Source organism: Stegodyphus dumicola, chromosome X1, assembly GCF_044657685.1.
Source record: "Stegodyphus dumicola isolate Sdum_Otavi_A_Nest chromosome X1, ASM4465768v1".
Classification (NCBI taxonomy): domain Eukaryota; kingdom Metazoa; phylum Arthropoda; class Arachnida; order Araneae; family Eresidae; genus Stegodyphus; species Stegodyphus dumicola.
This window is the reverse complement of record NC_140780.1, coordinates 244287280-244301158: the sequence shown is the minus strand read 5'-3', so window position 1 is coordinate 244301158 and position 13879 is coordinate 244287280. Positions and strand designations below refer to the sequence as shown.

General features: G+C 34.0%; 1 protein-coding gene across 2 annotated transcripts in view; it reads left to right on the top strand.

Annotated features, from left to right (window-relative positions):
* Window positions 1-13879, top strand: part of LOC118190718 (uncharacterized) — an 83572-nt gene that overhangs the window by 32196 nt on the left and 37497 nt on the right. For both annotated transcript variants that reach the window (XM_085807347.1, XM_085807345.1), the window contains exons 3-8: window positions 6385-6486; window positions 6576-6713; window positions 10442-10537; window positions 10724-10873; window positions 11928-12023; window positions 12342-12493. In XM_085807347.1, coding sequence (XP_085663473.1) covers window positions 6385-6486; window positions 6576-6713; window positions 10442-10537; window positions 10724-10873; window positions 11928-12023; window positions 12342-12493 — 734 coding nt within the window. The remainder of the gene's footprint in view (window positions 1-6384; window positions 6487-6575; window positions 6714-10441; window positions 10538-10723; window positions 10874-11927; window positions 12024-12341; window positions 12494-13879) is intronic.

The window sequence follows — 13879 nt, the reverse complement described above, 5'->3', positions numbered from 1 at the left end:
CCAAATCAGATAATAAATTTGGAAAAATATTGTTCTCAAATAGCACTTTTCAAAGGAAATTAAGGTTGAGCACCCAGGACTATAATGGAATTGTTGCCACCAAATCAGACAATAAATTTGGAAAAATAATGTTCCCAAATGGCAATTTTCAAAGCAGAAATTAAAGCTGTACCCAGAACTGGCCATTCATCAAGGTGTGGTTTTGAATTGTGACTGTTCAGTCCCACATTTCGAGGAATGTCAGATGAAAACATCTAGAGTATGGCTGGAATGTTTTGCATCACTCCTCATATTTACCAGGTCTTGCTCCCTCAGATTTTCATCTTGTCAGGTCTATTCAGAATTCTCTGAACAGCCTGGAGTTGACTTCTTTGGAGATTTTCAAATAGCACCTCAGTAACTTATTTACAAATAAAAAATTTAAAAAAAAAAAAGGAATTTTCCAAGTCCTTGAGAGATGGCAAAAAGCCATAGAAGATGATGATAGATGGCAAATAGCTATAGGGGTGCATATGTGATTTAAGGAAATTTTCACATTTTTTTAACTGCTTTATTTGTACTTATAGTAAAAATACAGAACTTTCCAGATAACCCAGTCATACATATTTGGCACTTATTATAAATCTGCTTATAAATAAATTTCATTAAGGGCAAGTTAATATTTTGTTAATTTTTTGGACTGTAACCACAAAATAATAAAATTAGCTGATTAAGAAATAAAAGCAGTTGTTTTATTTCACAATCCAAATTCTATCTATTCAAGGCAAAATGAGATTTTGTCTCGATAGTAGTCCATTAGGCTTGACTCCATGGGAAACTAAATCTGCAGGTTTCTTCTCAGAATGGATGCTTCTGCACTCGGAAATTCTCTGTTAATGCCTGAATTTTTGTAATTTCTGGCAAAAAATTTGAGTTATTGTGGGGGGGGGATTTATCCATGCCAGTGGTATCCAAATATAACGTTACCTTTTCAGTGTCTAAATTTAAGTAAGTTAGAACTCTCTTAACAAGATTAGCAAGTAGAAGATATAAAGTGAAAGCTATAAACAGGGTACTCATATGGTCTTTAAACAAGAGCTATCTTGATTGGGTGTTATGTAAGCCTCCACTAGCTCCTCCATGGTCAAGCATCAGACAAACCTGCGACAGCGATTTTATCATCTGTAGAATGCAAAAGATATCTTCCTGTTTTAATGTTTGCCAAGTCCTGTAAACTTGAAACAAAATTATTCCATTTACTGGCAAATGGTTCGGGTAATTCATCATCCCACTTCAATTTTAGAGACCAAAGTTTCTGAAGTTTGACTTTTGTTTTACAGATGATTGTCGCAATAAAAGCAGTAGGATCATACAGCCGGGCAAAGACTGGAAGAACTTCTCTTTTCATGAAGGGTCTTGCAAAGTAAAAAGTACCTTATTCTGGCAACCAAATTATGCCAAGAGTTTTTGTCAGTTCACTGAAACCAAAATGAAATTTCCCTTTAACCCTTTAACTGCCGCAGAAAGCATACAAGATTCACTCCACAATGCCACCGTTTTTTACACAGGTGCGTGTGGTTATGCAGTAGGTAAGGGGGAGGAATAAATGCAAGTTTTGCTGTCTAAAAACTGTTTTTTTTTTTTTCACAAAATAAAGAATAAAAGGAAAAATTAAAATACAAAATTCAATGTTTAGATTAAAAGTATAATGAAAATTATGTTTGTATAATAAAAAAAAATCCCCCAAAATGGAGTTTTGATCAATTTATTTTTAGACCAGTAAAGTATTTGTAATATCAGGTTTCAGTGTTATACCTTGTAAAATCAGTATACCTAAATGGAAAGCGTTGAGGCAGCATAGGCAAGTTTTTTTTATATCAAGTCGTATCCAACGTCAAGCATCTTTCGGAGAATAGTTGTAATCCTCTTCATCTGACGTAATATTACATTCTGAGGTGTCCGAAGATGATGGAAAGTAATAATCTATTTCACTGTCATACATATTCGTAGAAAAACCACCTACTATGAACAGTAAACAAAAATGGAAGACACAGAATTAAAAAAAGTGTATTTACCCAAACAGAAACACAAGCAGTAACTGTGCAGTCATTAGTCGTCACCGTCAGACATATTCGTAAAAAAAGCACCTACTACAAACAGTAGATGAAAACGGAAGACACAGAATAAAAACAATACGTTTTACTTAAACAAAAACACAACCAATAATCGTGCAGTTGTTAGTTTCACAGTTTCAGAAACATCCCTTCTTCTCTGAAATAGTATCTTCCTTTGCATACTCTGTCAAGATTATTGTGGTGTTACATTCCAAAGCTTTGCGAATGATTTTACTGGCGGCAGCACAAAGCAAGTGATAGCATTTTGGAAGGGTGTATATATATATATATACACATACATACGCTCGGGGCAGTTAATATATCTGCTGAGCAAGGCATGCCCGTGGCCTTTAAGGGGTTGACTTAAGAGTTCCTGTATCATGTCTGCAGTTAGTGCTGTTTTACATTTTTGAAATGGGACAATTAAAAATATCTTCTTCAACCTCTCAGACAAAAGCTCAGATTAGTAGGGGCTGACATTTTTTTAAAAAATGCACATTTTTATCTCCGACTTTTCTGAGTTGTAAATTTCATGATGAGAAAGATAAAAAGTAACAGGTGAAGGATTTTCTTCCATGTGATTTAAGCTTTCATAATCATTGATAAAAATCTGTATAAAGTTTTTTATGTTTGAGTCTCTGTTTAACCTGTAAATTGTTTCATTAAGATGTTTGTTAGCTTTGTTTTTCAAATAATCTAATTGACGAAGTACTTCTTGAAATGGCATTTATACTATAAAGCATTTACTCTTATCCCTCCTATGTGTTTTCTGATAGTGCAATTTATAAAGTTCTTCATCTGGGCTTTGGAGAGGTTCGTTGGCTGCTTTAGTGTTCAGAAATTTACTAATGCATGCTTCTAAGCTTTTAGACTGGGATATTAATTCTCAATATTATTTTGAACTTGGAAGAAGAAATTTCATATCTTATGCATTTTCACTAATTTGAAACAGCACCCAGTATTATGTTGATATTTCCTGGCTTGTCAAAATCTGGGTCTGTTAAATATATACACTCAGGCAATTTAAAATTATCTACATTTTTAATAAAACTTTATAACTTTTAATAGCTGGAACAAAGTCTGCTCTGGCTGATAAGGGTCCTTGTCTTAAATTTAATATTTGTCACATTTCCAGCAAGCCACTAACTGGCATCTTAACAGCCATTTTTTTGGAGAGGGTCCACATCCCAAACTATGGCAGCTGCCAAAAGAAGTTTTATTTTTATACTCATTTCGATGTGAAAACTTATGTGGTTATGAAATCATCCTTTAATTTTCTTTAAATCTGCTGGAATTTCATGCACCAAAAATATTGTTGGGTCATGATGATGACTAATAGGTTGAAACCCAAGAATGTGGTTCTTTCTGTGGTCGTGAAAAAAAGAATCGTATTTGCCAGTAGGGAAACTACAGGTGTATTTAGAAGTACAAAAATTTATGTGAAAAATTTAAACAGTTTAAATAGTTTTTTTTTTTTTTTTTTAAACATTGAATCTTTCCATAGCCTTTCATTTGTAAAAATAACGAGCATTTATACAATGGATGAAAAGTTTTACAAAGCATACACTTAAATGAATCTGATTTTATAATAAAATTCTGATTTTTAATAGGGTTTGACATAACTTTTTTTTTAAACAAGTAACTCACACTTCTGCATATTTCTCAGCTCCTCGCATCATTTTAGGGTCTCTACCGATTTTAATGTCCAAAGATGCCTGTGCACTCTGGCAATTAAGATTTTGAAGGCTTTTGGCAATTTGTGATGAATTTTGTATATCTGTAGTGGTTTGGTAATATGCATGTTAACTATTAACATTGGTTGTAATTCTTTTGCACAGAGGTACATCTGTAGTTTGAACCTCCCTTTTTCTTGTCAATAAGAGCTGATTCAGATCCAGAATCCAGTATCCAGAATGATCTAATATGACTTTCAGACCACAAAACAATAAGTGAATAAATATGTAAATAAAATTAAAATAACAAAAAAAAATTTCTCTTCCTTGTTTATTAAGCCTAGAAGTAGAGAATCTAATATTCAGCGAAAGAAGGCAGGTGTACCATAAATTCCTTCTCCCTACTAAATTGAGATTTCCTGCAAGCAGGTCACATTCAAACAACTGCTGGCTTGTGAGTGGCCGTATTATTCATGTGTACTGATACTTGCATGTGACATGTGCATGCGGGATTGCATTTTCTCGTGTATGCTCAAAAGTACACCTGAAACACAATAGTTCTAATGAGTGTTGAAATCATGTGGTGCAGAATAATCAGAAAGAAGTTGGAATCTTTTAAAAAACTTCCCAGGATGGGCATAATGAATATCTACGTAGTAGACATATGATTAATTATTGGTGCTATTATAAAATAGTATCGAGTAACTCTTCCTTCATATATTTTTGCTAAAATTGTATTATGAAAGTGTTAAGAAGAGATTATGGGGGAAAAACAGTAGTTGTTGCATTGTATCCCTGCACTTGCACATTCAGCATTATTAATCAGTGCCTTTTATGCAAAAAAAGAGTGACTTTCCTTCCTGTGCTTTGTAAACTGGTGTGTAAAAATTTAGCAGATAACCATGAAATTGCAGAAAAGGAGGTCTGGAGATCAGTACAATGAACACGTAAGTCAGTAGAAACGTCATGCGTATGCAAATATCAGGAATGAAACATCAGAGGCAACGTGAGCGTACACAAAACGCGTGATGTCGACGCACGTAGCTCAACAGTAGAATAAAAGGAAGGATGGAGACGCAATTCAACATATTTGTTGCAAGTGCCAGTGAGTCAGTTCATGAAATATGGCTAGAAGAAATCACCTGGACGACTTCACACATGGAAAAATGATCAGAAAGCTGGAGGAGGGGCGTACTGTCACCAGTGTAGCTGCAGAGTTCGGAATCAATAAAATTGTCGTTTTGCACGCTTGGAAAGCGTTGTACAGGTACAGTTGTTAGAAAGGATGGTGGTGGCCGCCCGAGGACGACAACTGCAGGGAATGACTGATATATTGTCTTGCAGGCAAAAAGAGGCCGACACAGTCAGCAAGCACCATTGCTCAGCAACTCTGTACAGCAACGGGGCGACAAGTGTCGTGGTTTACTGTGGCCAGATGCCTTCACAAAAGGGGCCTATTCACCCACCATCCTGAACGCTGTCTCCCGTTGAAAGTTGGCCACCAACGCCACCGTTTACAGTAGTGCAGAGAGCACAAAAACTGGACAACTGATCAATGGAGTCGTGTCCTCTATACGGATGAGAGTCGGTTCAGTACCAGAAGCGATTCTCAACGCATTTTGATTTGGAGAGAGGTCGACACCCGGTTTTATCCCAGTAATATCAAGGAAAGACACCATAACGGTGGTCCTGGAGTTCTTGTCTGAGGAGGCATTATGCTGAACATGCGAACTGAGCTCCACGTTTTCGACAGAGGGTCTGTAACCGGGGATTACTATTGTGAGTAGCTACTCCTTCCGCATGTGCGTCTGTTCCGAGGTGCCATTGCCCCAGACTTAATTTTTATGGATGACAATGCACGGCCACATCGGACTCTTGCTGTGGAGGAGCTACTGGAAAGTGAAGATATCACTCAAATGGATTGCCCAGCATACTCCCCAGATTTAAATCCCATCGAACGTGTGTGGAATGCTTTGGGAAGATGCAATGCAGCACGCTTACGTCCTCCGCAGAACACCCAACAACTCAAACAGATGCTGATTGGGGAATGGGCACTTCTACCGCAAGAAATGTTGCACTGGCTGGTTCTGAGTGTGCGGAGGTGTTGTGAAGCAACGATTGCAGTGAGGGAAGGGCATATCCCATATTAAGAAACATCTGCTTGTTGTTCTTCCTCTTGGATAGACAAGCATGAGTCACGATACTATGCGTTTAATAAAGCTTGTTTTTCATTGATTCCATAACATATGCATTGTATTCCTTTTTCAGCTTTCGTCATCCTTTATGTACATAGTACTCTCCTTCATTTCTGCATTTCATATCTCTCAGTTGATTTCTCGTGGAGTTATGGCAAAAAACCCTGCTGTTGCTTAAGTTTTGCATACCAGTGTATATCCTGACTTGGCTCTGATTTATATGCTTCTTCATCCATAATTATATGTTGTTATTGAACTTTAATTGCATTTTTACTTTTTCCTTTTCTTCCTTTTGCTAACTTAAGTCTGTCAATAATTTGTGTTACATTTCTCATTCCTTTGCAAATATGTATGCAAATTTCGACCTTCTAAGAAAGAGAAGTTTGGTCTTTTTGTTTATCATGGGTAACATTTTTTTCATAGGTTCAGTACAGCGGAGGAACGTGCAGAGATCCGAATTTAAATTACTACATTGCTTTTTCCAGTGTGTTCTATATTATCTGTGGCGTGTCATTTATACAGTTGGTAAGCATTTTAATATTTTCTAGCCATTTTTAATGTTTAGTTTTTGTAATTGTTTACTGAAGTTTTGAAAATATGTTCCTTTATTGTAGGTATTATGTGTGAAATCAGAGTTCACTCGAATGAAACCACGTTCTGTGTTCAGGGCATTTAATGTGACAACACAGAAAATTCTATATATTTTAATATGTATGGCAACTGCATTGAGAGGGTACTATTTTTCTTCTCCAGTAAGTATTTAATATTTTCATCCCATTAGTTCAATGAAAGGTTTATCGTTAATTTATCTCATAGGTAGATTTCATGCATATCTAATTTAACCAAATATTTGAAAACGTGTGCTTTAATTCCAGATAAAAGAATGGAATTTTTTTTTTTTTTTTTTAAATCTAAATAAATGTAAAAAAATAATTATAGCAGTAATTTATTTCTCTGCTGATGATAAACCATGATTTTAAACTTCAGGTAACATTAGGCACTGCTTAATATGAATTGAATGCAAACACCAGTTTGGTTTCTTTCATTTGAATATTAAGGCTTTACTGCTGCCATCAGTTATTTATATCAGGGTAATCAATCGCCTGTTTCCCCATGTCAATGGAAAGTAAATAAATGACAGCCCTGTTTTAGATGTTCTAATATGCTTGAAAATGAAAAGGACATGAGATAAATAATTTATTTGAATTAAAGTATGAATATATTGGGAAAGGTGCCAGCCATTTTCCATGAAATAAACAATAATTAATATAATTAAAAGTTTTTACAAAAATGAATCTAACTAGCAGTAACTTCTATTGTTGCAGTGGTTTTTTTTTCTGAGATGATCTCTGTGTGCTCGATGTGCTTTTTCCAAGGAGATGTTCTCTCTAGTTAATAAATATACACATACATATATGTACACAAACATGTACATAACACACACACACACAAACCCATATATATATATATATATATATATGTGTGTGTGTGTGTGTGTAAAATATAAAAAAGAGGATGGCTGTGCTCTTTGCGAACCAGCAACCTTTAATTAATTTTCTGCAATTTAGAATCTTCCCCCTAGACCAGTACCTTCTAGAATATCCTAGCCTGTTACGTAACCGCTACTATAAATACTGAAGTATGCGCCATTTTTTAGTCAGACTGCATCCTAATATCGCTGCTACAAGACTGCGCTGCTCTGTCCATCTTTCGTACCTTTGTTAGAAATAGTAACGACGCATAAAGTTTAAATTCAATCATACTTAGTTAAAATCACTATGGCTATGTAATTTAGAGTTTCATATAAAAGGAAAATGGTCTGCTAATTGGATTAAATAAAAATGTGTGATTAAAAGCTAAATCATCTAGTCTCTTCCTATTTACCTCTCTGCAAACGAAATGCCTGAACTTTGATGCCAAGCTTCATCACGACTGCCGAAATATCACACATATATATATATAGAGAGAGAGAGGACACGTATAGTTTCCTTTCCTAAAACAAATATAGATTTAAACTTATGAGGGCAGTTCTAAAGGTAAGGGCATTAGCTATCGGAGATATGTTAATTTCAGCTTTATGACCTTTTAGCAAAACTTTGATAGCTAATTATTGTTGGAAATTTAATCTTAACTTTGACTTTGGATCTGCAAAAATCATTCAAAAAGCTTCTTGAGTTGCTGAATTGGATTTTTTTGAGGCTTTTCACATTCAGAAAGATTTAACTTTAGTTGATGACTTTAAAGGCCCGTCTACACGTAGCGATTTTCTTGGCCGACAATATCTGAGATAGCTCGCCTGTCCACACGGAACGGTTTTCTCGTTAGTACAGGAATTCACTCAGCCAATCACTATGAAAGGAAGTGTTCCTGCCCTCTACAGTATCACACTGTCTACGATTTGTAAAAAAAGCTTACGGTGTTGTCAAAAAGTCAAAATAATGGATGACTATTTTAAATTGCTACTATAGATACAGCTACAATTTTGAACTTAGCTAGTGCTACAGAAGGAGGAAAAATGCGTTTGGACCAGAAATTGGGTGAAACGACAAGAAATTCATAGTGCCTTCGTAATACCCTGCTCCGGGAGGTGCGTATTGAAGACACGGTACAATTCGGAAAGTATTTACGGATGATGCCGCGTGATTTTGATTTTTTGCTAAATTTAGTTTGAAAATTAAAAAAAAAAAAAAAAAAAAAAAAAAAAAATATGCATTGCCTTTGTGTACTGAGTACACAGATTATACCTTTTTTATTTCATTTATTTATTTTTAAATTTCACTTTCTGGCATTCCTATTTGTGCATTTAAATCTTGAAATAATAAAATAACCATGTTTCAGAAAAAATAAGTAACTGTTGTGCTACTAACTTAATCAAAACCTTTATTAATGAATAGACAGACAATAATGTCATGAATATCAAACCAATATGAGTAAAAAGTAGTAATAAAGAATAAGGGATTACTACATTACAAAACAACAGTGCAATTTCAGTGCAAAAATATCATAAAGGTGCAAAGTCTTAAGTAGTATATTTATTGAACATTAAAAAACTAATATCAGCATAATTGAATAACTAATACAGTCTGAAAACTATGATCATATGACTCTATCAGTTAATCAGCGAATAAAGTTTGGCAATATTGTATTAGATTGGGCTGTAATTTGCTTTCGCAAAACTCAATTAGCAGAAAACCGAGTTTGTGACTTTCTTTTGACCAGTAGATCTAAAACATGTGCCAACGGCCATTCGAAAAATAAAAAGAAAGACGTTAAAATTCAATAAACACCACACCCATAGGCGAAAAAATAAAATGTGACTTTTAAGTCATGCAGTTTGAATTTAGTGATGGAGAAACTAAATTAAAAAGTTCTTCCAGGCATAGAAAGTCCAAAATTAAGGTGGGGGATCGAACCGACGATCTCGATGCACGGAGAAAAACTAGTCTGCTCTTTACGACTAGGCTATGATCGCTCTTGTAGGAGGTGTCGGAAAAGCTATGTACTTCGTCACCTGGTTAACTCCCATTTTCAGTGAAGTCAATTGAGTCTCCTGCACTACTTTATTCTCGACTGGAGATTTTGCTTTTTGAATTTTTTTCAATAAGTGCAACCACAGTTTCAAGTAGTTTCTGAATATTTTCATTTAGTACCCATGGCATGGCATCATTAATAGTTTTTGGAACTTTTCTTGTGGGAGTTAAAATAATTTTTCAGTAATGGGAAGACAAACCTCACCAAAATAAGAGAATCCCTTAATTTTTTATTTTTTAAAATTTACATTACTCGTGTCCCACAACACAACATTTTCTCTATAGAAATCTATTAGTTGAGTTTCGCTCCAACAAAATGCAGCCATGTTTATTATTCCAAATGAGGAGAAAAGCACGTGATCACTCAAAGCAATCTTATCGGCTAGAGACTCCGCTTTTATCATACACTAGTGAGCAGTGAACACCAGTTCTGAAATCGCAACAGAGAACATGACTGGTTTTTGGCGCATGCGCAGATCCTTAAAATTGTTGCTCTACGAGAAATTCGGCCGAGAAAATCGCTTCGTGTAGACGAGCCTTAAGTCTAATCCAGTCCTTCCTAACACTTTTAAAATTTTATTAACTTTTATTTTGAATTTCATTAATATTTTTTGGCGATAGATGCTACATTCTCATTCGCTTTACTGTGGAATATAAATATGACTGCTATGGCCACTGCTTTCCAGTCTTTCAGATTTCTTTGCTCCTGATGAAGAGGGACTTGTGCCTCTTGCCCTCAAAATCGATTGAGATCTTGACTTAAATCCACGTTAAACTCAAGGTTGTTGTGTTACTAATTTTATGTTTTACTTGGCATGCTGGCATTGTGTAAATTTTGAACATCAGTATGAAATAGCAATAAAATTAACATTACAGCATATTTATTTTAGTCACTGTTCATTAAAGTTCCTTTTGAATTATGCCACTAATTACATTTTTAATTTCCTTAGGAGCATGAAGCTATGTTGTGGGCATCCAGTCTTATGAGTGCATATTATCCGATACTTCTATCTGGTTCTTCACTCATAGTTTGCTTTTGGGCAGAGGTGAGCCTCAGTGTTATAGTATAAATAATGCATATGTATAATTTAAGGTAAAAATGTATTTTTCATCATTTCAGAGGCAACTTTATGGAAGTTTTATAGGCTTAATTCTGTAATCACATTTACATTGTATATTTCTTAAAAGTAACTTTTGTTTTCCGTGTATTAAACTGATTGACTTTTTTATAGGTATTTCATCTCAGAGACTTAACATATGATAAGCCAGGTTTTCTAAGCAAATCACTCTTGGGTTTCATATTGTTCAATATCATTACTTATTCACTGCTGCTGGCTGAGTTATTACTACTTCAGTTTTCTGATCCGTCTGATATGGAGAGAGTAAGTATACTGAATTTTAATTTATTAAATAATCTTGGTATATTGAAATAATTTTTATGTGATCTGTATACAAATGCTCTTCAGCTTTTCTGTTTTAAATGCCAACTGGCTTTTAGGAGTGATAAGTAGATACACGTATGTTTACTTGCTAATTCTTAGTTCATTACACTCCTTGTGTAGTAAGAATGTAATGCAACATAGCAGTACTTTTTTGGAAGGGGTATCATAGTTAAGATTCATTTATTTATTGGGTTCTCTTGTAATTTGTGTATTATAATATTCCATGCAAGGTTGCATATATTAGGATGTCACTTTACAAAAAAGCACACAGCAGTAGAAGATTCAGAAATGTGTTCAGTTTATGGGATTATCTTATCTAAAGATGCATTAGGCTGCAAAAAACGTTTCCAAGAATGAGTTTGTCCATTTTTTAATATTTTGCTGGAACCAGTGTCCTGGCTAGCTATACAGGATATTTTTAAATTGAACTGAAAATGCTTTGCTTGAAGCTTTGTTTCTCGTATGATTCCTCCAAAGAACAGGTTTTTGCTTAAGTTAACCAATCAGATATCCTGAAAACAAAAATTTTCTCAGCTTTCTGTTGACACATTGTTGAGGATAGCTTGTAGATGTGATACAGGCTTTACAAATATTTACACATTAAGCTAGCATTTTGATCCTGTATCAGATAATTTATTTACTTTCAAATGATTTGCTTACATGTTACTGTTATTTGCAATGAGAGAATTTTAGATAGTAAATATAGCAGTAGAATATAAATACAATATTTTTAGGAGTTAGATGTAAAGTATAGTTTTAAAACATTTAAATATGTAGTGGGCTTCACCTGTCAAAGTCTAGTTTGGTATAGAAAATGTGTTTGTGTGAGACCTGTCATTTCTGCTTAAGGTGTTAATAGAGTATGAAACCTTTTTGAAAATTAAGCAACACAAAGGTTATTAAATCCGGTCATTATAAAATGTCAATTATTAGTTTTTGTATAATGCTGCTATAAATTTTGAATGTGTTTTAAACCGAGTGTTTTATTTTTTAGAGCCTTTTTATAAATGTCTTCCATGGTTGCTATGCACTTTTGATGTTGGTGGTCGTAATCTTTTTCCTTATTTATGGTGTGGAAGTTTACTTTAAGGTAAAAATATCTTTATAATTTCATTTTTGAGATAATTCTGTTAGCATTGTAAATTTATTTCAGAATTAAGTAGATTGTTTTCTGTTTTGACTGTTCATAGTCCTCTTCTGTGCTTTATATAATACCTTGATTGTATGTATTTTATGATATATAATTTTATGAATTTCTGCTGCTTATATTTTGTAAATTTATCATGATTATTTAAATTTTGTTTTCTGAAAAGTATTTAAGAGGCTTGGGTATTGAGCTTGGAGATATACTAGAACCTATAAACTTTTTATTTTATGAAATGTTCTGTATTCATATCTTTCATGTCAGGTGCGGGGAGAATTTATTCAAGGCTCTTCATCAGCTACAGATACATCACAGCTACAGCAGTCAAGAATTGGACTAATTTCCCAAGCAGTATTACTACTTTTCACAGTTGTTTTTATATTTTCTGACAGTCTTGGTGACTTTTGGAAGGATAAGTAAGAGATGCCTTTATCTTATTGTATATATTATCTGTATACGTTCGCATGCTTAAATAATGTCCCAAATTGAGAAATCTTCTACGGAAGGCATTATAGAAGCCCACTGAAATTAATAGGTAAATTTTGGTTTGTTAGATGTAAAAGTACACATGTGTGTGACAAGAGGTACAGAAATGTCATTATGTAGTTAGTATTTCAAATGCATACTTTTCTGTTGAAAAATTTTCTGGGAAATTCATCACTAATGTAAAACGTAAAGTAAGTAAATTTGGCTGTTAGTGCGTTTTAGATTACTCTGTATGGAAACAAAAAATGTATAATGTGGCATTGTCTGGGGCCATGTTGTTTCTATTGTAGTTAAAATGTGTTTTTCAGCCTTTCAGGGTTTCAAGCTCTGCATGTTGGACAAAAAGTCACACAAAAACAGGTCTTGGCTGTGCCACAACTACACTGTTTGCCAGATTTCTCGCTTTCTAACCCAGTTGTTCTTTCTTATCAAGGTGGTTCTGTTAAAGTTTCTGAGAATTCAAGCCATTTGAAATGATGCACTCGGCAGGCTGTAACATCCAAAGATGTTCTACCAGCAGTTTCAGGAATGTGGCATGCTGAAAAATTAATGCATATTTCATTGATGTTTTCTACAAGTATTTTTTGTGAATTTTGAAATTTTGAGTATATGATTAAATTTTATTAGGTTACAATTGCGAATTTTATAAAAGTTTTTTTACATTATTACTTGTCAAGATGCCTTCACACTTTCTGCTGTAGTATATTACAAATTATGAGATGCTGTACCTCGAAGAGGAAAACTATGAAACTTTTCTCATTCATTGGTATCGAGTATTCCGTGAAGGCACTGAACCAGGCACAAACCTTATGTAAAGATTTGAAGATACAGATCTGTTATTTGTACTCCTCCCCCCAAAAAAAGATAAATTTCTGCAGTTACAGTTTTTTGAATAAGAGTAACTGCATTGTTTTGGAGTAAACTTATCTGGAGGCAGTATTTTCCACTATAGAAAATTATCAAGTCTAACAAAAGGGTTCCATTGACCAATAGATATCTGCAATCCATAAAAAGAGTTTCCAGTAATTCTTCTCCAAGGTTACAAACATTATCAGAATTGAAAAGCCATCAAGTATAAAGCTGTAATAGAAAGTAGAAAAATGTATAATTACTTACATACGAGCACTTTTATTTTTCTGCATGAGAAAGGTTGTCATTATTTTTTCTTAAATTTTGTTTCACTGTGGAACTTTTCTCTAAAAATGTGGTGCGTTTTCATGCCTTGTTTGTTTTAAGTTTGTGTTAAAAGTAAATTATTTAATAGTTAATTCAACATATTACAATTATAGAAATAAATGTCACTCCAAAAATTTAAT